This window comes from Penicillium concentricum (assembly GCF_028827145.1).
Source record: "Penicillium concentricum strain IBT 3081 chromosome Unknown utg000006l_segment0_segment0, whole genome shotgun sequence".
Taxonomy (NCBI): Eukaryota; Fungi; Ascomycota; class Eurotiomycetes; order Eurotiales; family Aspergillaceae; genus Penicillium; species Penicillium concentricum.
In genome coordinates this window covers 3,046,180-3,070,068 of record NW_026622759.1, presented here as the reverse complement: position 1 = coordinate 3,070,068, position 23,889 = coordinate 3,046,180, and the positions used below count along the sequence as shown (strand labels likewise).

Genomic DNA, 23,889 nt, shown 5'->3' with positions numbered 1-23,889 from the left:
CATCCTTGTTTCTTGACTTGTCTTTCATTTTTATTCAGGCTGTTTCTCGTTCTGATTTATTCTACAACTTTGACAGAATGTCCAAACAGGATGATCTGGCCTATGGTGGTTACTATGAGGGCGCGGAACGTGGGTCCGGAGACGGATCCCGCGGTCTAGGCGATACCTTCAAGAAGCTCCGCGATACCTACAAAAGCCACGGATCTTCACATGGCCAGCCTAGTCAGACATACAACCCAAGTGGTTATCAAGGCGTATGCTTCACCTTCCATCAGTCTCAACATTCACTAACCGGTTCTCTACAGCAGAGTTACCCGACCCAGACCGAACCACAATACGGATATGATCAGCAGAGCCAAAGCACAAGTGGACAGCACCAAAACCCCGACTATTATGGGAAACCCCAAAAGGAAGACAAACTAGCTGGGTTCTTGGGGAAACTTCAAGGTACTGTGACCGAGTTTGGTTCCGAATTCGTTCAAAAGATCGGTACGACCATCGACCCACAGGCATATGCCGAGTATGGTCCCAGCAAGCCCAACGCAGAACACCGATTTGGTAGCTTCGCTCCTCCCCGAGAACATAACGATGCCAAGTGGTATGTGGATGGATGCAGTTATTTCTGGGCTGTATCACGAGCTCTGGAAAATGCCCGAGAGTCGATTTGGATTTTGGACTGTGAGTTTCCACCTTTCCCCGGATTTTCATCGCATGTGGCTAACTTGACATTAGGGTGGCTATCTCCCGAACTTTATTTGAGAAGGCCACCGGCGAAGAATGAACAATACCGATTGGATCGCATGCTGCAAGCTGCAGCCCAGCGGGGCGTGCGCGTCAATATCATTGTTTACAAGGAGGTTACGCAGGCACTCACTCGTATGTGTATCCTTGAACATTAAAAAGAGCTCAACTAATCCCTGTAGTGTCTTCCTCTCATACAAAACATACCCTAGAGAATTTGCACCCCAATATCGCCGTCTTCCGTCACCCGGACCACCTCCCTGACCGCCAAGAGATGGCAGCTTCCATTGCATCATCCTTCCAGAATATGTCACTCGACTCGGCAAGTCTGAGTAAGATGTCAAAGGACACACTAAAGGGACTATACGGAATGAACGACGATGTCATTCTGTATTGGGCTCACCACGAGAAGCTTTGCTTGATCGATGGCCGGGTTGCGTTCATGGGTGGTTTGGATATGTGCTTCGGCCGCTGGGATACAAACCAACATGAGCTCTCGGATCTACATCCCTCAGATGTCAACCAAACCGTATTCCCTGGCCAGGACTACAACAATTCTCGCGTCCTTGATTTCCAAGATGTCGTTCACTGGGAGAATAACCAGCTGGATAGAAAGACCATGTCTCGGATGGGATGGTCTGATATATCCGTGAGCTTGCATGGTGCAGCCGTGGAAGATTTGCGGCGTCACTTTGTGGAGCGATGGAACTTCATTTACGATTTGAAATACAAGGTTCGCAGTGATTCTAGATACGCGAGACTGGCACTCCATGGAAGACCCGCTTCGTTCACTGGCCAACAACAGGCTGGTTCTCCGCAGCCCAACTTGTACCCTTCAGGACAGCCAAGCCCACAGGGCCAGCCACCTGCGCCATCCTGGCAGCAGAAGCCTGTTGGAGCCACATCGCCTGCCTTCCCGCCGCCGCCAGGTCAGACTTCGTCGAGCTCAGACCAAGCATCGCCGTCGCAGCCCCAGCCTCAAAATCAACAATCTGCCGGGGCATACCAGCCCTACAACAGTGCTAGCACTTCAAGTTATCCGCCACCGCCGGCTCAGACTTCCTCAAACCAGCACCAGTATCAACCGCAGAACACGGCTACGCCTTACCAACCTGGCAATGCTTCAACCTATCCCCCGCCCCTAAGCCAAAGCCCCCAAGGCTATCAAACTCAACCCGGTCAGTCCCCGAGCCATGATACAAGCAAGTATAACTACACTGGGAGCTCATTCCCTCCTCCTCCGCCTGGACCCCCTCCAGCGCAGTCTACTGCCAATACCTCGTATCAGCCCTACCAACAGGGCCAGCAACATGAGCAGAAGCCGTATTTCCCACCTCCACCGGGCCAGGAAACATCCCACTCCAACACCCGTGGAATTGATGACTACCAACACGAAGGTGATCGCGAACGAGGCTCTTTGGACCCCCGTCGCTTCCGAGAGGACCTGACCCAATATGGCAGCACCCTTCGTGGTCAGCTCGCTGGAACAATTCACCAATACCAGGATCGACTGACCACATATGGCCGCCCTTCCTCCTCGCAAGGCCGAGGAAACATGTCATGCCAGATTGTGCGCAGCTGTGCGAAATGGAGCAACGGCAGCCAGCTTGAGCATTCAATTGCCGACGCATATTGCGCCATCATCCGAAACAGTGAGCACTTTATCTACATTGAAAATCAGTTCTTTATCACTGCGACCGGTGATTCGCAACGTCCAGTGAAAAACCAGATTGGTGCCGCCATTGTCGAGAGGATTTTACGTGCTGCCCGTGCCGGTCAGAAATATAAGATCGTGGTAGTCATTCCATCCGTTCCCTGCTTTGCCGGTGATTTGCGAGATGATGAGACTCTTGGAACACGCGCGATTATGGAGTTCCAGTACAACTCCATCAACCGCGGAGGCCACAGTATCATGGAGATGATTGCCAAGGAAGGATTTAATCCCATGGAGTATATCCGTTTCTACAACCTTCGCAATTACGATCGGATTAACAATGGTAGTATGATGGCTGCCGCTGAACAGCAGAGTGGTGTCAACTACGAGGATGCCCGCAGACAGTACGATTTGAACACTGCTGGCCCTGGTGGATATGCCCCTAGCACTGCTCGTACTGCTTTTGATACTTCTGCACCGTTCCAGAAGTACCAGCAGGCTGCACACCAGACACAGGGCAGTCATGCCTCCTCGAACCGGTGGGACAGTGTGAGCGAGTGTTATATGCTCGGCGGAGAGGATATTCGCAAGGTGCCGTGGGATGGCCATCCCGATGCCGAAATTGATGCGTTTGTGAGCGAAGAGCTTTATGTTCACTCAAAGGTTCGTTTCCCGCAAAATTCGATGATAATCCAAACCTCTAACAAAAACATTAGGTGATGATTGCCGACGATCGTGTAGTTGTTTGCGGATCCGCCAACCTGAACGACCGTTCTCAACTGGGTGACCATGACTCTGAGATCGCAGTCATTATCGAAGACTTCACGCCTGTGGCATCCAGCATGAATGGTAAGCCATGGACCGCCAGTCGCTTTGCTTCATCTCTCCGCCGCCAGTTGTTCCGGAAGCACCTAGGTCTCTTGCCACCACAAGACTATCAGCGACCAGATGCGAACTTCGAGCCCGTGGGGGTTCCCAACCAATTTGACTTTGACTGCCCTGAGAGCAAAGTTGTTGCCGATCCGCTTTCCGATACTGCGCAGAGTCTTTGGAACTCGCGGGCGCACGCAAACAGCGAGGTCTTCCGGAAGGTATTCCATGCGGTTCCAGATGACTCTGTCCGCAACTGGGCTGAGTACAAAGAGTTTTATGAGTACTATTTCCACAAGACGGAGAAGAGCACCGAGGGCATTGAAGGATCACGTCCGGCGCGATTCCAATGGGGCCACGTTGTGCGCGATGACTTTGCGCCTGGTGCAGAGGGGGCGAAACAGGTCAAAGAACTGCTTAGTCAAGTCAAGGGCACTCTGGTTGAGATGCCTTTGATGTTCTTGATCGAGGAAGATATCGCCAAGGAAGGATTGACTCTGAATGACTTGACCGAGCCGCTCTACACCTAAGAGAGAGGTTGGCTTTGCCAAGCTGGGACTATCATCAGTTGTCTTGTTCTTGAATTCGAGCATTTCTATTAGCTAAATTGTGCCTAAGCGAAGTTTGACTGCTTTCTTTTAGTCTTCGGGGTTCTCTCTTTCAGGTCCCCGGGAAATGACAACGATAACTCCAGTGCAATCCGATATGAAATTCGTATGCCAAGCCCAAGTTGATATTGTTCTCGAGGAACAATCGTTAGAGGAATATGATTGTAGTTGGTCAACTTAAGTTTCCTTTGTTCTGGAAATCCCCATTGGGCAAACACGAACATATACTCCAAAAATGTTCTTTCACACTTGGAGACCCGTTCTTAGTATTGTTCTTACCCCTATGAAAGACCTATCAATGTACTAACTACACCTGCCTGGGACAGGGGCCCCTTAGCCACCTCTGCGGCGTTCCTTCATGAAAGACAACCCTGGCAAAGCCACAGATGTTTCGGAGGATATTTGATGCGGTCAATCAACGTCCCTCGATGAATGTGCTGACTGCATACCGTTAAAACAAAGATCATATGTCCGAGGCAACGACGTCTACATTCATGAACCCGAGAACAATATCAAATCTCCACAATGCACATCCACCACAAGCCCAACCCCATGCATTCTAGATTGATTCTACGCCTTCGTCAATATCCAATGCATCCAAGTCAGCCATTCAATGGGACTTTTGCATTCACCTCCATTCCACAGGTATCATCATCATATTGATAGTCCGAAGAATAGTCCTCCGTCAAATATAAATATCAGCATCTACACCCAGTTTCAATTCTTTTTTTCACCACCCGCTCACACTTCGATCATTCCAAACAACAATCCAATCTTTTCAAGCTTCCGCTTTTTAAGCTCTTCTCAATCTTCGAAATGTCTCGCGCTCAGGTCCAGAAGAAATGTGAGTATCTTGCCAAAGCATGCACTTAATCATCTCTATACATCCATATACTAACACCTCATCTCGATAGCTCCCGGCGGTGGCTGCGTCGTCATGAAGTCCCCCGGTGGTGGCTGTGCTGTCATGAAGTCTCCCCTCCCCAACGGCTGTGTGATCACTAGAACCCCCGGGGCCGGCTGCGACATCATGAAGCGCTCTCCTGGTGGTGGCTGCGTCGTCATGAAGTCTCCCGGTGGCGGCTGCGTCGTTATGAACCGTTAGTACCATCTCTCCTCATAACAACTAATATACTAACACATCTTCGTCTGTAGCCGCTGACTTCTAAATACTCTCCATGGGCGCCCCCAATTCCACCATTCCATCAACCACCATGGCTTGACCTAGTTCGTTGATCGCCATGGTAGACATTGAAACGCAATAATTTCTTAATTTTCACCACGGACTCTTGAAACACATTCAACATTTCAACCAAAAATATCAAATCCCTCGAAACATGACCTTCAGCTTTGCTTTTGCTTTTATGAAGACTCCTTGCGAGTCTGTCTGTCCAGTTCATTCCTTCCTCGAGGACAGTTCATTTCTCTTGACGGTCGTGCATGATGATCTTCCTGCTGTGTTTCCACAGCGGCTAATGATCAATATCCAACCACTGTCGACTTTGATTTGTTCTGTCCTTTCGAAACCTTCCGTGGACGATCCGGGTGACAACGGTTACTTAAAAAAGGATTTGTTTTCTCGTTCCTTCAGCTACTTTCGGGGGGTTTTCTTTGCGTACTTCAAAATCGGTTGATTGTGTTTCTCTTTTTCAATGTGGTGCGGGTTCCTCTGGTTTCTTATTTGGTGGGTGGTTTAGGTGGATAGGGCTTTATTTCTTAGGTAGAATTGGTCATGGTAGTTGATAGGAATGGAGCATTGCCTCAAAGTATCTTTTCTTCGGATGTTTTCTAATGTAGTTCAAGTGTAGTCAGAAAAGGTCTGTAGTGACCACCTTCCTATGTTGCAAGGGTTACCTTCGAATGTTATTTACACCAAAATCTTTAGTTTTGTATACATGCAGGCTACGTCTTTCCGTGCAAAGATGTTCACAAGATGATGAAAACGTTCATTCATAGAAATATCATATCTACTCAAATTCTGTACAAGTAACCTGGATCTGTATTTATTGCCAGATATCAATCTTCTTCCGAATCTCAGACGCCTTGGCCTCTTCAGCCTCAGAATATTCACCTAAATCCTCTTCATCGGGACCAAATGCATCGTTGGCTGTCTCCTCAATTTGATCTAGTGTAAGACCAATAAGTCCGACAGACCGTGCATTACCAATCTGACACATTTCCTCTCCAACCGCAGCCTCGATGATACCCTCGCCTCCCTTGGCGGTGAGATCATCCTCGAAGCTCCGGAATACTTGTCGGAGAGGGTTCAGGACATGGGCGCGGAAGAACTTGACGGTCCTCTCGAGATGAAGCTGGTCGCGTAGCGATGGCGAGGAAAGCAGCAAGTAGTACAGATTCAATGCGGAATGAAGCTGTGGACCTTGAGTCTGAGTCAGACGAGACCAGCTAGCAACGAGATCAGATGCTGAGCTCGCGGCAGTGACTGGTTTGAAAAGAGCTGGGAATAGAGCCCAGAAGTAGAGCGGATCTTGGAATACAGTGTCGGAAGATTGGGTGGGGCGGAGTAGTTCATCCTTCAGCCATGCGATGGCGCTATCCCGCGCCGAGGCAAGATGCTCATCTTCCAAGATCTTGTGGATGAGCTTAAACCGCGTCTCAGGCGATGGGTGGCTTTGGACGATGGCGGCCGGAATCTGGCGAACGATTCCATGGCTCTGGCGTGCTGTGCATGCAGTCAAGATGACAACGAAATCCTTAAACTCGGTATCGCTTGATGGGGTTTTGATGGGCTGTTGCAGAGCGTAGACGGTCAAAGCCAGCAGGGAGTCGAGAAGTGCATGGGGTTGACCGAAAGCCACTTCGTCGAGATTGGAGTGGCCGCCGACAAAGTTGTGAAATATCTGAGCCAGCTCGGGGAAGACAGGTACCGGGCGGAGCGGCTGTCCAGAGGCAAAGAGGGTTGCGCCTGCAGCCCGAGCCGCTAGTAGTAGAAGCGAGCCATGGCGTTCTAAGGGAATCTGATCGGGGCTTGTTGGTGGTTCATCAAAATCAAGCTGAGCGGTTTGATCTTTCGAGGGTCTGGATATGATTGACAGGAGTTCCTCGTTATCGATTCCAACGTCTCGTGATAGAGCCTAAGCAAAGAAAGTCAGAATAATGGTTCTTAGATATTGACAGGACGCGGTCCATAATTTGATCTCACTTACCAGAATCTTTCCCATGATCATATCGCGCTCCTTGAGCTCCTTAGTCGACCCATATGCCTCAGTCTGCGATTGAGCGGCGGGTAGACGCAAATCCGGATGCAGGTGTTCCTGCATTCGAATGGTCCACGACATTCCTGGATCCATAGGACTGGAGAAGCTCAAGAGGTATGACTTCACCAATTCAAGCAAGCCGAACTGGATGAATTTCCGAACAAGGAGGGTCTCGTTATCGGCCGACGGAGAGGGCGAAGATACCTCGGCTTCGGGGTCTGGGGCTGAGGCCGCGGCAACCCTCAGTATGCTCGACTCACTAGCAGCTCTGGGAGGTGGTGCAGGCCGCTTGGAGGGAGACACTTCGCGGAAGAACTCTAGGAATGCTAGGGTGGTCTCGTTGGTCGCCATTGTGGTATACGCTTCCAGGGCCGCTTGGAGTGAGGTGGCCACGAAACGGCTTGGTGCTTTTGTCTGGATCCGGGTGTGAAGTACTGAGAGCATGCCGAGAAGACAATTAAACTGTAGGATGTGCAGGGGGAGCCCCTGACCAGCCTGGTGTTCCTCGTCCTCATCCTCCTCCTCCGGGTGAAGTTGCATCAGAGACTCGGAGACACGTAGGATCACTTCTCGGGGATTGCCTAGTCGAGCGACATCCTGTAGACACTCTGTGGACGCTGGTAGCATGGGCAGAAGCAGCTTAACCAGGTCCCAACCGATGTTCGTCGTAAGCTTCTCATCTTGCAGGAGAGTGTGCAAAAGTGGCAGACGTGCTGGGGTCAACTGATACTCTAACAGAGTAAGATAGGTCAGGTAGTCTGTAGCCGGAGGCAATGCTTGAATAAGAGGGTCCTCCATGGTGGTAGTTGGCTATTTGATGTCGCAGGCGGCGCGGGGAAGATGAAACATGACGATGACGTCAGCGGGAGAATCCCGAAGAAACCTTCACGGGCCGATCCCATCTCCGAACTATAGACCGGGACAATTTTAATTCGAACACATCGGTCCATTTTGCACTGTCAAACTTGGGAATGTTGATCTGTATTGTTGTTTTATCCAACTCATTACGAAAGTGGCGGCCGTACATGGTTTGTTCATCATTAGAGCTCTATCTACAACCCCGCGTGACTAATGGATACCCTAGGCCCTTTCGGGGTTTTCTCGGCCAAGGCTAGTATGGCTGTCCGAGTGTCTTCATGAAGGTGATTGAGCTAGTATCTTATTTTTTTTTTTTTTTTTCAGATTTCTAACTGTGGTGCGCTATTCTTCGATCTTTTATTCTCACTCGGCTTTCATAAATCATTTCGCTCCCGGTATTGGCGAGGTAGCAGCTATATGGAGCACAATTATAGTACAACCAAATGCTGATTTCTTTTTTCTTGATAACCAAGTGAAATCATATTTCTATAACCGTTGCGTTGAAGTACGACTTACATCGGGGCTTATACTAGGCGACGGGAAAGACATGGGCGACGCCAGAGAAATTGCTGATGCAGCCGGAGATTCAGTGTCACGCTCTGACAATTCAGCCGGCTGTGGTATTCCCATGCCTGGCAACTCATAAATCTCAGGTCGACCCCTGATTGCACTCATTCCGGAGTCTGCATGTAGTTGGTAAATCTGAGTGTCATTCCCAGAGAGTTCCCCATGCTCTGTTGGAGGTATGGCAAACAAATTCCCGTCCGCCTGCTTAGAATCAAATTCTGAAACACTATGAGCCCCGGGCGACGGAAGAATGCTTTGTTCGCCTTCATTGCTGGGATCCTGCTTGCGCCGGCGAAGGAAGAAGAACACGGCCAAGGCGATCAATGCAACACCAACCACTGCACCGATTACGATGCCGGCGATGACACCGGCGCCGAGAGAAGAGTCATCGGAGTCATCAGCGTTATCGGAAGATGGCGGCTTTGGAATTTTGCTTCCGGGAGATGAAGCCTCGTTTGTGTTGGTATCTGATCTCGCAGAAATAGTAACGATGTTCTCTTCCGCGCCCTCATCCCAAGTGCACTGCGAGACATTGAAAACCCGACGCTCATAATCGGCTGTGAGATATCTAATGCAGCAGAGTCAGTGCATTTCCACGAATACCCTGTGGGAAAAAGGGGTCGTACGCTTCTTGGAGGAACGTCCTGCCCAGTGTGTATTGCGACTCATTCGCGGCACGCTTGAGGGGGAAGTAATAGCTCGAATTCTCCACCAATGGATATTCCGCTTGGAGGTTAAACGCATTATAGGGAAGAGTAATTATAGCCGAGTCACCACCATCTAAAACATCAGATAGTCGGAAGGATACTTGTGCGTTTGACTCGAGAAGTATAGATTGATGGGATGCATTGACGAGATATAAACCGGAGGTGTCATCCAGCGTGAGACCAAAGGCAGACTCAAAGGCATCTACGGCATCGTCTGGGAGCCAAATGTTGGGATCCGTGGAGTCGATGTAGATGTTAATCGGCGAGGACAAGAGAGACTCTTTGTTCTCTCCGCTATAAGTTATGGCTTGAAGGGCCACGACCAGGTCGCGCGTGATATCGTCCGCCATTGTGAAAGTGGCCGCATTGTCGGTGAATCGAGACGTGTCATAGCCGGAGAAGATTAGTTGACCATAAACTTTCTTCAGCCCTATATCTATCTGTTAACCTCTAGTTCAAGAATTAATATCTTGTCAGTCAGATTAGATACTTACGGTATATAGCTCCAGCGGTGTAACTCCAACTTAGGCTGGGAATAACATTCTTCTCCTTCAATGATGTGACGTATGAAGGAGCAGAGAAGTTTCCCAATGAGGAAAAGTTCAATGGCTGCGTGTTGATACCGAAAGTTCCTCTATGATTGAGTGAGCAAGCCGCGCAAGCAGTACCAATTGATATGTTTCCTTACAGATAGAAGGGATACGCCGTACCAATACCGCCGATTGTCTGATTCTTGAGCGTATGTCCTCCAGATCCGTCGACAAGACCAATTCCAAGGGTATCCAGGCCAAATAGAGCTGGCTGTACATATCCAAGGTTGGCTTCGAGGCCGACTCCTCCGCCGTTAATTCCAAACTTCCCTAATTGATACCATGTCGATGATTCGTTCGGGGTGAACATGATACCTCTCGAAACAGCGCAATCTGATGGGACTTTTTCCATCACTGCCTCCGAGCAGCCATATTGCGACAGGACAACCAAAGTCTCCGGGGAGGCTGTAGAGATAAGGACTCGAGCATCCTGTTCTGGGCTGCCAACTCGAACGTTGAAGCTACTCCATGGTCCGTCATTACCCTCACTATGACTTACGTTAGTAACAGCCTTCTAATTAACGACTTTAGGCACTAACAAATACTGGCTGGGCGGAATCACAAGAGCCGAAGAAGACGCTTGACATCCCGCGATCAAAGATAGCACACATCCTACCAAAGGAATGGATGAATACCGATCAAACCCCATATTCAAGCTGTAGAGATGACACTCTGATAGTTCAAAAAAAGGTCTTCCCGGGGGGTTTGGCCAGAAAGCGGGGCTATCGAAGCCATGTTCAATCGGTAATAGAAAAAACTACTCCGTCCGGAGTATAATTTAGGAAATAGGGGCAAATAATTTAGTCCTGCAGGTACGGAGTAGACATACACCAATGGATGATAAGAGCCTCACGCTAGTCACCCGTGTTTAGGAGTTTTGACCGATACAATTTAGTGGAGGCTTAAATCGGGAAATAATAGCCCGTCCAATACACCTCGGCCTTTTTTTTTTTTATAGAAAGATGCAAAGAATTATCATGAGACGACACTCTATACAGGTATTCCCTAGCCCTCCAAAGGATTGGCTAAATGTTAATATGAAAAAATACCACAAAAAAAACAACGAATTTAATATACCGCTAACCGTCGCTTAGAAGCTTCAAAGGCTTAATATTAATTGGTCCAAAGTGAGAATTGTTAGATACTAATCTCTTAGAGCATGCTTACTACTTATTGTAAATAGAAAGGAGCATTATTCTGTTTCTATCATGTTTAATCTAGAGAATAGATCATTCAATTCAGGGCTATGTAAAGATCCACGAGCCGAGCCGAGAATTTCCAAGGGTTCCATTGACTGAATCTATCCCCTTTTCATCTTTTTCGGTAGATATTAAGACGTTTTGCCGTTGAAGCTAGTGCGATTTTCGAAAATTTCAGTTCGGCTTACTCCTGCACAGAGTAATTTCCTCCGTCAAACGATAGCCTAATACAAAGACATGTACGGAGTACTCCGGTACTCCGTACAGAGCATTGGTTGAGAATTACACAGTAATCTCATGTATCATGGCCTTGGCTATGATACTTGGCGATCTAATCTCCACAAAACATACGAAAAGTTTGATTGAGGTGGATCTATGGACAACGAGCAACGAGTAGAAGTGATCAACGAGGCTGTCATCATTCGGCTTAACCTATAATTGGTCCACATTAGCGGTTATATCCGAGGACTTCTCCGGTGGTTTTAGTAAACTGCACTGGAATAATCCGAGTGAGCCAAGGCATATTCTTATTGCCCGTTTAGGTGGTGATTATTACCCAAATAGGAAATACATCGGTGCCACGATACGACACTACATTTATAGATAACTAGATCATTTATTTAGTGTGCAATGGAACCGAGAAAAACTGACTAGTGCTGCACTTGTCAATGCCTAACGAAAATGACCCTAGTCATGGCGTATTCTTATTATGGAGTTTTCTTCCAAGTCAATAATAATGCTTTCCCTGGAGGCTCTGCGTCCTGGCAATTGAATAAAATCCCCAGCGGTCGATCCATAATTTTCTGGGGTTAAGCCTTTCGTTTTTATTTCAGTCACTCCTTAGGCTTGTGTGTACTTTCCATTCGCTATGTTGCTTTTCAATCTCCTCGCCTTCGGCGCGACGATCTCGTACGGTGAAGGTAGGGGAAAGTCACGGTCTTGCCCAGGGCCAATGCACTAACAACTCTTTAGTGATTGGTATTCATGCTTTGAAAAGCTCATCCACCCCTCTTTTCAAAGGCTCCGCCATCGCTACGAGGTCTAGCAGTGCTGTGCCATCAACCATTACTACAGGACCAACCGTCCCAGTCGCCGCCATTAACACATGCTCGTACTACAATGAGACCGAGCAGCGGACACTATGGGCCGACCCCTGGTGCAGCATGTAAGACTGCGTCATTAAATTTACACCTGCAGTTCTAATTTGGGCAGGTACGCTGGAATGGTTGACTTGGTCTACTGGCCTACCGACAACCAGTCATACCCATCAACTTTCTACGACCACAAACATGATTACACATAGTACGTGATTTGATCTAGATGTATGCAAAAGCTCTTGCTAATGAGGAATAGTTCGTCGCCGTCCGTGTACATGGTTGTCAGCACGTTGTATGGCTGGAATCCTTGTGGCTTGTTGGGGCCTTCGACCAGCAGGGAGGTCTTCGCCTTTGACCTGACTGAGGTCTCCACGCTTGTTCCATACACTGCATTAGATCAAACTGCCCGACGAGCTACTCGACAGCTCTATCTCAGCGACTTAGGCGCTCACTGCTCGACCGACTACAACAAGACGGAACTTGCGACTCAAACACACCCAATGAAATCCGACGATACCCGGTGCAACCCCTTTCTGGCCGTTCCTGTGGCTGTCAAGCGCTATGGATACCCCTACTGGCTGCACTGCGGCGTCTCCAACAACAAGTTTGGTCTGTTTGACCCTCCATATGCGATCCCTCCAGTCGATGACCTGGTGCCCACGAAGCCGCCCACGACAACAACATCTGCTAGTGATGCCTCGGAGACCGAGAACACCACAGCTGCCACCTCTGCGTCTACCAAGGCAACGGCCCCCACTAATCCGGAGGCTACTGAATCTGCTACTACCACGGCCAACCCAGTCAATCCCAGCTCTAGTGATAGCAGCTTAGAGACAACCAACCCTGCCCCCGTTGATCCAGAGAGCACCAAGTCCAATAATCCTGGAACCTCGGCCGGTGGAGGTACCGTTATTGTCAATCCAGGAAATACCGAAACTACCGCAGCCAACCCCGGTGATTCCCATACTACTGCAGGTGCTCCAGGGGATGATGGGAACTCTCACCCAACTGCTACCACCAATCCTCCCCACACAATCGTTACAGGAACTGAGGGCCAGTTTGACCCGACCGACTACACGAGTGGCGTTTTATCAACAAGCTCCACCCAGGTTGTCAGTCTTGGGCCAGGAGGTGTTGTGGTCATAAACCCCGACAGCGGAGACACAATAACCACTGGCTCTGGAAACACAATGCCCGGTGCTACAACAGTTTACAACGGACAAACGTTGACTCTGGGAGGCCCAGCTGTGACGGTTACCAATGTCATCGTCGTAGTATCTCCTGGTTACGCGGGCCCAACTGGCGGCGCCAATACCCACAATGCTGCATCAACAGTCCCTAAACAGGTAGTCAGTCTTGGAGCTGGCGGTCTTGTGATCCTCAACCCCGACACTGGGATAGCAATAACCTCTGTCTATGGTAATGCGGTGCCTACCACGGCTGTCTATAACGGACAAACATTGAGTCTCGGAGGCCAGGCTGTGACAGTTACCAATGCTGTCGGCGACGCTGCAGGCTTTGGCCCTAATGCCGATGGTGCTGTGCCCTCTAACCAGATAGTCAGTCTTGGAGCAGGCGGTCTTGTGATCGTCAATCCCGACACCGGAATCATCGTAACCTCTGGCTACGGTACCACGGTGCCTACTACAGCCGTCTACAGTGGACAAACTTTGACTCTCGGAGGCCCGGCTGTGACAGTCACCAATATTGCCAACAAATCTGTTGGTTCAGCGAATGTCTTCGACATCTCTCTTGGTTCCGCGACTAGCACTACCGCCGTTGCAGGCTCGGGTCATGCCCATGTCGGCGGTGCATCCTCCGGTCACGCTGATCTAATTGACATTACCCACGTTGCAGGCTCGAGCTTTACGCCCATCGCAAGCTCTTCTGTGGCGCTGGACTCGTCAGCAAACAAGATTGCTGGAGGCCTCTTTGGACTGCTTCTAGCCCTGATGACTTCTATCTGGGTGTAGATAATGCCGTAATCTAGCGATGTATGACGTGGAATGCAACATTTTAATTCAGCACTTTAATTATACCTATTTTTTCAGCCATCCCACTTATGTTTGCCAGATACTTTCTTGTCATACCTCGCGATAAATCGAGGATAAAATTATAATACCAGGGATACCTCCAAAAAAGCGTATTTGAACACTATTGCCACAACATAAAAGAGGGACTAGGGGTTGATTGGATTGGGCTCACTCTCGTACCTGACCTGAGGTCTGTGCATTTCATGATACCCTGCCATCCCCAAACCTGAACTTGCCTAGAATCCCTTGCTCTCCAATAGATTCGCCCTCTCTAGTTTTTTATTATGAAAGCATGTCGCTTCCAGAAGACCAACGAGCCTCCGTGATCGCTTCTTGTGCAAACCCATTGCCTGGCAAGGTTGTTAGCCAATACGGTCAGCGAATTATCAGAATATCTGCTCACCAAGTCGTTAAATGCGGTCCAGATGTGACAAGAGAAGAATATGACAACCAAAGGATAGCGTATGAACTTGTGGATAGCCACATAGCCCGTATTCCACGTGTGTATGATTTCTTTCTCGACGAGCGAGGCTGGGGCTATATTGTGATGGAATTTATAGAGGGAAAGGTCATCGATCCTTTAGATGACTTTAGCGCTATACAGAGGGTTGCAAGCGTGCTTAATCATTTCGCAACGTTAAGATATAATATCCCTGGGTCACTTTATGGAGGCGTTTGTCGTGGCCTTCTATTCCCTGAAACCGAAGACATAATTTTCGATAGTCTTGACCAGATGGATAAGTGGTTTAATAGCCGGCTTTTCGCGCACAACCCGACCTTGAGTTTACAGGGCTATGACCTCGTGCTCTGTCATCTAGATATTGCACCTCGGAATATCCTATGGCAAGAAGATGGCTCTCTCTGCCTTCTTGATTGGGCATCTGCGGGCTTCTTCCCAAGGTTATTTGAGTTCTGCATGTAATGGATATTTGATGGAAAAGAGGGAACCTTCAATTCCCTACTTTTGGAGTCGGCGAATCCTCTATCAGATCATGAAATGGCGCAGAAAGATGCAATCCTATGTGCGTGGAGGAACATCCAAAAGTATCCATTGTAAGTCTACACAGCTCCATATATCAATCGGTTGATTCTTATCTGCTTTCAGCCGAAACATAACGTCAAAATCACGCCAAAGATCGAGGCAGTCGACAGACCTTCCTGTGCCCGCTCATCCAATGCCAGAATACCCACCTGAGTGGCACGAAGAGGCTGGGCGTGAATCCTAAATACCGACGAGACCCTTTGTTGATCTTCAATGTTCGGTTGCAGAAGATAGGAAATAGAAACAGTTGCCATTCTAAGTGTCCAGCAAAGCAATACCATCGATACATCGATACACACAAGTGCATATCATTTTACCTTTTACTATACTTAGTTTCAGGTACCAAGTCATCACAGTCTCCATGAACAGGACACAGACAGGGTCAAGCTAGTAGAATTTAGAGCAGCCAGGTCAGTAGTTCACCTCGATGCACTAACCCCCATCCAATGCAGTCTTTCAACAGCGTTCTTGGCTGTTGTTTCCTCAACGACAGGAGTCATCAATATGGCGGTTCTGGCTGTCTTGCCGCTATCTAGGAAGCAGATTCACAGGCCACATTGATTGAAATTACTACTCTGCGGATATGCCAGCCCAGCCCATTAGTCAAAGTGCCTTTAGGAATCCCAATTGCCGCTACATACCCGTGTGGTCCGGGCAGTTAAGGTAGTTTCTGTGGGCATTGTCAAGGTCTACTTGAGCGCTAAGCGGTTAACTTCACGATGTTCCATCGTCAATGTCAATTCAGTTTTGACCAGCGACATCGAGGTTGACATTACAGAGATCTCAATTAGAGCAATCCCGCCCTATAACTGACAGAGCTCTGGCTGTATAGCAATGTATATCATTCATTCTGCAATTCTGACTATGCCCCATCAAAAGTCTCCAGGCCGCTGCTCAGGCATGATAACAAGAGATACACTATGATTTATCAGCCACCTCCATCACCACCACCACCTCCTCCACCTCCACCTCCATCGCCGCCGCTACTTCCACCCCCCGAATCGCCGCCGTAACTTCCCCCTCCTGAATCGCCGCCGCTAGTTCCCCCTCCTGAATAACCACCACCGCCGGAATTATCGCCGCTGCCGCCACCGCCGCCGCCGCCGCCGCCACCGTGATGGTGATGGTGATGGGTACTATTGCCCACTCCTGAGTCGTAGTTGCTACTGCCAAGTCCGGCATAGTAGTTGCTACCAGGCCGGGCAGTCGACTGGGCGGGTGTGGTGGGAGCGGTATAGTACGGAACGTATGTTGGTTTGGACGCAGCAACAGCCGCTTGCTGGCGCTTTCGGTCTTCCGCTTGTTGCTTCACCAGTCGTTTCTCTTCTTTTTCCTTTCTTCGCCTGGCTGCTCTTCGCGGAAAGAGTATAAACATCTTTCAATGTTGGGATCTGAGCCAATCGATTCGACTGATAATATATTAGTGGGATTCCACACTATTTGTAGAGCGTCTGGTTTACCGTGAGGTGTAGTGGAAATAGATTTAGCAAGTATAGCAGATGTTTATTGGAGATGTTGCTGTCCAAGGTACCCACTTGTCGGGTTTCAAATACAAGCTCAAGTGAGGTTTATACTGGATTGTGATAGTGACTACAAAAAAGGACGAGGCAGGGAGTTAAATATCTAAGATATCGTGCGAATTGTATAGCCTCATTAGGAGAGCCTCGGGCAACCCGGGCAACACAGCCTCCACTTTATCGGTTATGCAGCAATACGAGTGGTTCTTTGTATATCACGAGACAACTCCATTTTCTAGCCATGCCAATTTTGTGTGACTTCGTCATAGCCTCTATAGCTCTGCCTTGCCTTATCGCACTGTTTATGGTCGCTGGGGCTACATAGCCCGGGCCAAGCAGGCTCCGTATACTCCGTAGGAAGTTCTTGTATTTCAAGATAAGGTCTCTAATTTTGATCTGTAATGGCAATATTTCATAGACACTTATTCGATAGCCAACCAGGCGAAACACTATCTCGTAGCCTGAGATGTATAGTATTCATGGAATATAGGAGCTGCGTGGATGTGAAATAGGCGTTTTAAAGACATTAGGCTGACATGTCCCTCGGCAGTGAAGATGGAATCAGACAACCTGGGAAGTGAGTCACCAACACAGAGCTCGTGTTGAAGTGTGTGTAGAAGAGGGGATGGATGTATTCTTGGATTGGTCAGCTGTACTAAACAAGTGTGCACGTGTATCCAACGGTATAGGCGCCAACTGCCAAAACCCCATTTCTAATTAACTAACTAGTTAGTTAGTTAGTTATTAGTTAACGTAATCGGTAAGCGAGTCGGCCATGTAAGCCAGCCGGCCACCCAGTCTAACATACTAAGTTTAAATGGATATATCATAGCCACAACGCCATTAAATTAATGTAACTAAATTCATTTATCTATTTGGACATGTTTCTCTCCTATGCCCCGGCTGCCTACATATTCCACAGGCTCGCCCGGCCCGTATAGGTGGCTGTAAACCCTCCGATACCTGCTCACGATAGGTATTGATACGTGCAACTTGGGCCTCGAATGGTTCCCCACGTAGCTCACGAACCTCCTGGACTGAAAGATCTCCTTCGTGGACTATCGTCCTCGTAGACCGAGTCCGCTTTTGCTTCTGCTTCTCGTTGGCGGCGCGTAAATCGCTCACTTCTTTCTCAAGTAAAGCGGCGGACTGCATTGTGATTTGACAGGCTTTTAAAACCTTGTTTATCGCGCAATTTAGCGGGCTCGGAGGGCTCTTTGATCTAGCACGAAGTAAAGCTTTAATTGACGAAGCTTGCTTTTGTAATTGCACGTAGTTCGAGGGCGTTTTTGGGTCCCAATCGCTCCCCCTACTCGGAGGGGGGTCGGGGTTCGAAGACGGATATTTAGCTTCGAGATCACTCGATTAGGTGCAAAAGGTATTAAGCCAGCTGCTCCGAAGCTATTCTTAATAGTCTCCGATTTAAAAGCTTCGATTCGTGCGAGGGGGTATGCTTCAAGGAAGTCAAGTTTATCGATATGGTTGATCCCGTTCCGCATTTTCATTTCAACTAGCCGACCATATGATCGCTTTAACACAGCAAAACAACCGATATCCAGGGGTTGTAAAAGATGAGAGGAGTGCGGAGGCATACAAATTGGTATAACCTTATTTTGCTCGCAAATTTCATCGAATTTAGGGGTCAAATGGCTTCCATGTCCGTCGAGTATTAGGAGACGATACCCCCCTTCGTACGCGAAGAAGTGCTAGGAATAAAGAGCTTTTCAAGCCAACGAAGTCCAATTTCATCAGAGGTCCAACCGTTCGGACTAACTTCAAATCGCCAGTCATCCGGAAGGCCATCAAACCATGATTCAATAAAGACTTTGCCTTTAAAAATGATACACGGAGGGAGGGCCCAACCCGACGAATTTGTACACTCAATAGCAGTCACCCATTCGCGATTTCCAGGTTGTAAAAGCGAGCGCCGGCCGTAGAATTCGCTCCTTGTAATCACCTTCGCTGTAGCGATTAGCCCCATCGCGAAGCCGGTCTCATCGAAGTTATAAACGTCATCGGGGTGGATTCCAAATTGGAGGATTGTTTTTTGAACAAGATCGAACCACCCTTGGATGATTTTCGGGTCTTCGCACTTCGCACGTTCGTAATTATAGCGTCTCGAGAATCGGGATGAGAGGAGAGGGTGTCGTTTCACAAAGTTATAAACCCATTTTTCGCCGACCGAAATAACCGGGGTGGTTCCACGTTGTTGAAGTAAAAGGTTCGCCATTTCTCGTACAGTAGAAGGCCGGGGGGCAGATCCACGAGAGTCCATAGAGAGAACCCATCTTTGAAGAGATTCCTCTTCATATTCGGTCAATTTATGCGAATTTGCGCGACAAATCGCGCGATTTTGGTGGCCACGTAGTCGGTCTTGAAGTGTTGAACGTGGTATGTTAAAAACGCGTGCCACTTCGCGAATTGAAGAGATTTCTTTCTTTTTAAAAGCTTCAATAGCTAATAAAACCCTACCCTCTTGCTCTGCTGAATTGCTAGAGGATTGGGAGCGAATTGGTGGCATGGTGCGCGGTTGAATTGACTAAGTGCTAATCTATGGACGCGTTTTGGGCTGGGTGGCCGGCTGGCTTACATGGCCGACTCGCTTACCGATTACGTTAGTTATAATTCTTCTGCCCGTCTTTAATTCAGGCCGCAAGGCCAAAGCTAGGCATTAAGGCATCAACATAGGGTTTTGGCAGTTGGCGCCTATACCGCTGGGTACACGTGCAGGACGTGATTAGTCCAAGATTCCAAAGTCATCCCGCTTACATCAAGAAACCTGATAGGTCATCCTGAAATACCATTTCGTGTGATCTAGAGTTCGATGTCTGGTGTAGGAGTTTGATCTTACCAGCACGCTTATCTACTATGAATGGCATACTCTCGGACGAGTTCCTAGGACTTAAGGAATTTGCGTTGCGACCATCTTTCACTGAGTTGGAAGCCTAGAGCAATATGTCCATATCTCATTGGAAATGGGCGCAGAATGAACCGAAGGACTCAAGAGCAAAAGGAAAAGCCGACTTGTGATCTTTCCGTGGACTTATAGCTCTTTGGAACTGGCCGATGAATAGTAAAAATAGATTTTATAGTAGGCATTTAGCGCTCCTAGGATCACTACATAGCCCCTTCCTCAGCCACAAAGTTCCTTCCGCTTGGGCGGAGAGGAATAGGAACAGCCACAGCCGCGCGGCTGGGATTGCGTCGATCGGCCCAAAAATAATTTGAATAACACGACTGCCTGCTTCATATTTCTTTCATCTGTTATTAATTTATTTACTCCTTTCACCGCTTAAACTCCCTACACTTTTCACGATCTCATGGATTTGCCTTTCTGCTTAAACTAAAACAAACCCTCCAAGGCACCATGGCCAACAACGAATACTATCACACGAATATCCCACAACCTCCCAGCTACGACCAAGCTGTACCTGGGAAGACAGATCAACACCCGCCCACACTTCCTGGATCTGGCTACGCGAGCCACAGTTACAACCACGACGACCACGACCCCTCAGCCCCTTATCACAGCCGAGAAAGTCAACAATCATTTGCTTCGGACAATGGACATTATCAGGCAGCTGGACGGGCAACGGGAGGCGACAATTACGCAGAAAACATTCCTTTGAAGACCAACACCCAGTATGGAAATCCCAACGATCAGTATGGAAATAATCCAGATTGGATGCGCCAACAGACGCATTACCCTCCATCACCAGGGGGTATTGAGGATAGCCGACAACGTGATAGCCGAAAGAAGAAGGGATTTTTCAGCAAGAAGATCGCCTGGGTGACATACCTCTTGACATTAGCCCAGATCATCGTATTTATTGTCGAGCTGGTCAAGAATGGTGAGTTCTGCTCCTGCCTCGGTATTGTTCTAGCATTTCAGATCAACTAACGAAATCTTTCCCCCTCCAGCTCAGTTGACAGGGTCAGTCATTGAAACGAAACCGACCTTCAATCCGATGATCGGGCCCTCGCCGTACGTCCAAATCTACATGGGAGCACGCTATAACCCGTGTATGAAGAACGTTGAGGGAATCCAGAATGCCAATCAAACCATCCAGTGGCCCTGTCCAAGTTCCACATCGTCCACCGGAAATTGCACTCTGTCTGAAGTGTGTGGCTTTAACGGTGTCCCCAACCCCGTTGTGTCTGGGTCGACGGATGATCGTCCATCTCCCAACCAGTGGTACCGATTCATCATCCCCATCTTCCTACATGGAGGATTCATCCACATCGGATTCAACCTGTTGGTTCAGATGACCATGGGCGCGGACATGGAGCGCATGGTTGGCATGTGGCGCTATACCTTGACCTACTTCGCTAGTGGTATCTTCGGGTTCGTTTTGGGTGGAAATTATGCGGGGCAGCTCGATCCCAGTGATGGCTGCTCGGGCGCCCTTTTCGGTATCCTTGCCCTTTACCTCCTTGACCTGCTGTATGACTGGCCCCAGCGTGAATCCCCGTGGGTTGAGCTCATCATCATGGTCCTCGGAGTGGGTGTCTCCTTCGTTCTTGGTCTTCTACCAGGATTGGACAACTTCTCCCATATTGGTGGGTTCGTCATGGGTCTCGCCATTGGCCTGACTATCATGCGATCGCCTAACGCTCTCCGTGAGCGGATTGGCCTGGCACGACAGCCATATGTTGCCATGAGTGGCGGAGTTGGCCAAGCTGGCCCCGAGCAAAAGACCACCTCCTTCATGGATTTCTTCAAGGGCAAGCGAGGCCTCACCTCCACCTCGACAGAAACCCCCGGTTCTGCACAAGGCCCGCTCAACTTCTTCAAGGGCCGTAAGCCTCTTTGGTGGCTGTGGTGGGTGGTCCGTGCCGGCGCCCTGGTTGCGGTCCTCATTGGTTTCATCATGTTGATCATCGATTTTTATAAATACCCCTCCTCGAACTGCTCCTGGTGCTACCGGTTGAGTTGTCTGCCCGTCAATGACTGGTGTAAGCAGAACAACTTGCCGATTGCCGATGTTACTGGCAGCAAAACTGGTTGAGCTTTGCTTTTGAGTTTGCGTTCGAGAACACCATTGCATTTTGAGGCCGAGCTTCAATGAATCTATTAGCATTATGACTGTAAATAGAATATATTCACATTTATACCTACATAAAATTATGTAATAGCCTAGAATATCCCCTGTTCCTGAAAATCGCCGGAAATAGAATATTGCTACCTAAATAGGTAGATATGATGCGCTATACTTCGTACCTTTCGTGGCTGGGGCTGTGGCGGAGCAAGAAATACCGTCATTTTACCGTACCGTACATCTCACCTGATATTCTCATCGCATACTGTACTCGATTCTGAAACCTGTCTTATGGTTTCCAATTGTCTATAATGGAACAGATCCCCTGAAATTCCTCGATGCACCACCTTCTTTCACCTGTGCCATAAACTCTCAGTCATGGCCACCTTGGCCTCGTCACCCCCGACCTCGCCCTCGTGGCCCAAACGACGTCCTCGAGCCTGGGCCCTCCGCTGCGAACGATACTGTTGTGCAGCAGCAAGCTGCTTTCCACTCGTCTTCGTTTACGGCATCACCACATGGGCGGTATACGTCGCTGTTAGCATCGGCATCAAGCCCTCACGGAGTGACTGGATCGGTATGAGATCGGACTCGAACGGGGCTATGTATCCGGTTATACTAACATGTCGGCAGGTATTCCGAGCTCCATCCTCGCATTTACCCTTTACGCCTTCCTCAACTTCTCATATACAGTCGCCGTTTTCACTGACCCAGGGTCACCGCTCTCTACCTCTCGCGGGGCCGGCCGTCATGAGTACAGCGCCCTCCCTCCCTCCGAGCATCCGGAGTTCACATCATATACCGTCACCTCGACTGGTGAATCACGGTACTGCAAAAAATGCCAGTGTCCGAAGCCGGATCGCGCACATCACTGTTCGACTTGCAAGCGATGCGTCCTCAAGATGGACCACCACTGTCCCTGGCTAGCAACCTGTGTTGGACTGCATAATTACAAGGCATTCCTGCTATTTTTGATCTACACCTCGATATTCTGTTGGGTGGTTTTTGCCATTGCGGCTGTTTGGGTCTGGACCGAGATCCTGAACGATACCCAGTACATGGATACTATTCTTCCGGTCAATGTAGTCCTGCTGGCTATCCTGGGTGGCATCATTGGATTGGTTCTGAGCGGATTCACGGCCTGGCATATCAGCCTGGCTCTACGGGGTACCACTACTATTGAATGTTTGGAAAGGACCCGATATGTGTCGCCTTTGCGCAAAGCGCTAGACAGACAGCGGAATGAGCAAGCGCCCAACAATAACTATTGGGGCGAGCCGGGCGAGGAAAGCCTATCCACCCGACTGCAAGGATATGGGAATCAAATCATCGATGCCCACGCCAATGCAATTCCGGGAGTCACCCGGGCCGAAGAAGGCGAAGAGCAATTGTATCCGACGCCGCGCCCATCAGGGCCTCCGAACGGCTCAGACAACGGCCTCACACCAGCACAGCAAGCGTTGACCCGGTCATACGCCGAAATGGAGCGACAGCGCGAGCATTCGCGGTACGAGGAGTACCAAAACGACGAAGACAATGAAAAAATGCCCAGCGCGTTTGACCACGGCTGGCGACGTAACCTCCTCCACCTCTTCGGGGACCGGCCACTCCTCTGGGCTGTGCCCATTTGCAATACGACCGGCGACGGCTGGCACTGGGACCCAAGTGCTAAATTCCTTGAGGCGCGTGAACAAATGCGACAGCGTCGAGAACAGGAATCCACCGAGGAGCAGCAGTACTATCGTGAGTTGTACCAGCGCAATCTTGACAACAGTAATAGTTGGAGGGAAGGCGCTTCACAGCCGCAGCGCGTGCCAAACCGTGGTAGCACGCCTGAGCGGCCTCCGACCTCTGTATCGATGCAGACTCTTGCGCCCCGGTCGCCGCGGCCGAGGCCTGGTGATAGTGATTATGGGGATGATGTGGAAGGGAACGGGTTGTTGGATCCGGGCGCTGGCCGCCAGCAGGCTACACGCCGTGACACTGATGAATGGCGAGATTGGGACTAAAACTAAGTGATTGTGTGTAGCATTTCTCTGTAGCATCTTGAAGGCGTTGTATCATCGTGAAAGCATTTATATCATCTATGAAGTGTGCTCAAGTATATGCGCAACCTCGATATGGATATGTCATAAAGAAATAGTATTAT

The 23,889-nt window shown here is 49.2% G+C and overlaps 8 protein-coding genes across 8 annotated transcripts; 5 read left to right on the top strand and 3 right to left on the bottom strand.

Moving 5' to 3' along the window:
• Positions 1–77: 77 nt before the first annotated feature.
• Positions 78–3,795, top strand: pld2 (putative phospholipase D (PLD); the record flags this gene model as incomplete). Its single annotated transcript, XM_056729116.1, has 5 exons — positions 78–254; positions 306–678; positions 733–876; positions 924–3,058; positions 3,112–3,795. The coding sequence occupies 5 exons, from the start codon at positions 78–80 to the stop codon at positions 3,793–3,795; spliced, it is 3,513 nt and encodes a 1,170-aa protein (XP_056574931.1).
• An 894-nt stretch (positions 3,796–4,689) lies between these two features.
• On the top strand, positions 4,690–5,042 carry N7517_011392 (uncharacterized protein; the record flags this gene model as incomplete). The annotated part of the gene is made up of 3 exons (XM_056729115.1): positions 4,690–4,717; positions 4,788–4,973; positions 5,029–5,042. 3 exons carry the CDS (start codon positions 4,690–4,692, stop codon positions 5,040–5,042), a joined length of 228 nt encoding a protein of 75 aa, XP_056574930.1.
• An 834-nt stretch (positions 5,043–5,876) lies between these two features.
• On the bottom strand, positions 5,877–7,889 carry N7517_011391 (uncharacterized protein; the record flags this gene model as incomplete). Its single annotated transcript, XM_056729114.1, has 2 exons — positions 5,877–6,968; positions 7,041–7,889. 2 exons carry the CDS (start codon positions 7,887–7,889, stop codon positions 5,877–5,879), a joined length of 1,941 nt encoding a protein of 646 aa, XP_056574929.1.
• A 546-nt stretch (positions 7,890–8,435) lies between these two features.
• N7517_011390 (Peptidase aspartic catalytic) lies at positions 8,436–10,462 on the bottom strand (the record flags this gene model as incomplete). Its single annotated transcript, XM_056729113.1, has 5 exons — positions 8,436–9,084; positions 9,143–9,653; positions 9,718–9,857; positions 9,912–10,301; positions 10,353–10,462. The coding sequence occupies 5 exons, from the start codon at positions 10,460–10,462 to the stop codon at positions 8,436–8,438; spliced, it is 1,800 nt and encodes a 599-aa protein (XP_056574928.1).
• Positions 10,463–11,880: 1,418 nt separating this feature from the next.
• On the top strand, positions 11,881–14,082 carry N7517_011389 (uncharacterized protein; the record flags this gene model as incomplete). The annotated part of the gene is made up of 4 exons (XM_056729112.1): positions 11,881–11,932; positions 11,985–12,177; positions 12,225–12,314; positions 12,366–14,082. The coding sequence occupies 4 exons, from the start codon at positions 11,881–11,883 to the stop codon at positions 14,080–14,082; spliced, it is 2,052 nt and encodes a 683-aa protein (XP_056574927.1).
• A 2,030-nt stretch (positions 14,083–16,112) lies between these two features.
• N7517_011388 (uncharacterized protein) lies at positions 16,113–16,559 on the bottom strand (the record flags this gene model as incomplete). The annotated part of the gene is made up of 1 exon (XM_056729111.1): positions 16,113–16,559. One exon carries the CDS (start codon positions 16,557–16,559, stop codon positions 16,113–16,115), a length of 447 nt encoding a protein of 148 aa, XP_056574926.1.
• Positions 16,560–20,068: 3,509 nt separating this feature from the next.
• Positions 20,069–21,710, top strand: N7517_011387 (rhomboid family membrane protein; the record flags this gene model as incomplete). Its single annotated transcript, XM_056729110.1, has 2 exons — positions 20,069–20,552; positions 20,623–21,710. 2 exons carry the CDS (start codon positions 20,069–20,071, stop codon positions 21,708–21,710), a joined length of 1,572 nt encoding a protein of 523 aa, XP_056574925.1.
• A 408-nt stretch (positions 21,711–22,118) lies between these two features.
• On the top strand, positions 22,119–23,749 carry N7517_011386 (Zinc finger DHHC-type palmitoyltransferase; the record flags this gene model as incomplete). The annotated part of the gene is made up of 2 exons (XM_056729109.1): positions 22,119–22,317; positions 22,374–23,749. The coding sequence occupies 2 exons, from the start codon at positions 22,119–22,121 to the stop codon at positions 23,747–23,749; spliced, it is 1,575 nt and encodes a 524-aa protein (XP_056574924.1).
• Positions 23,750–23,889: the final 140 nt, after the last annotated feature.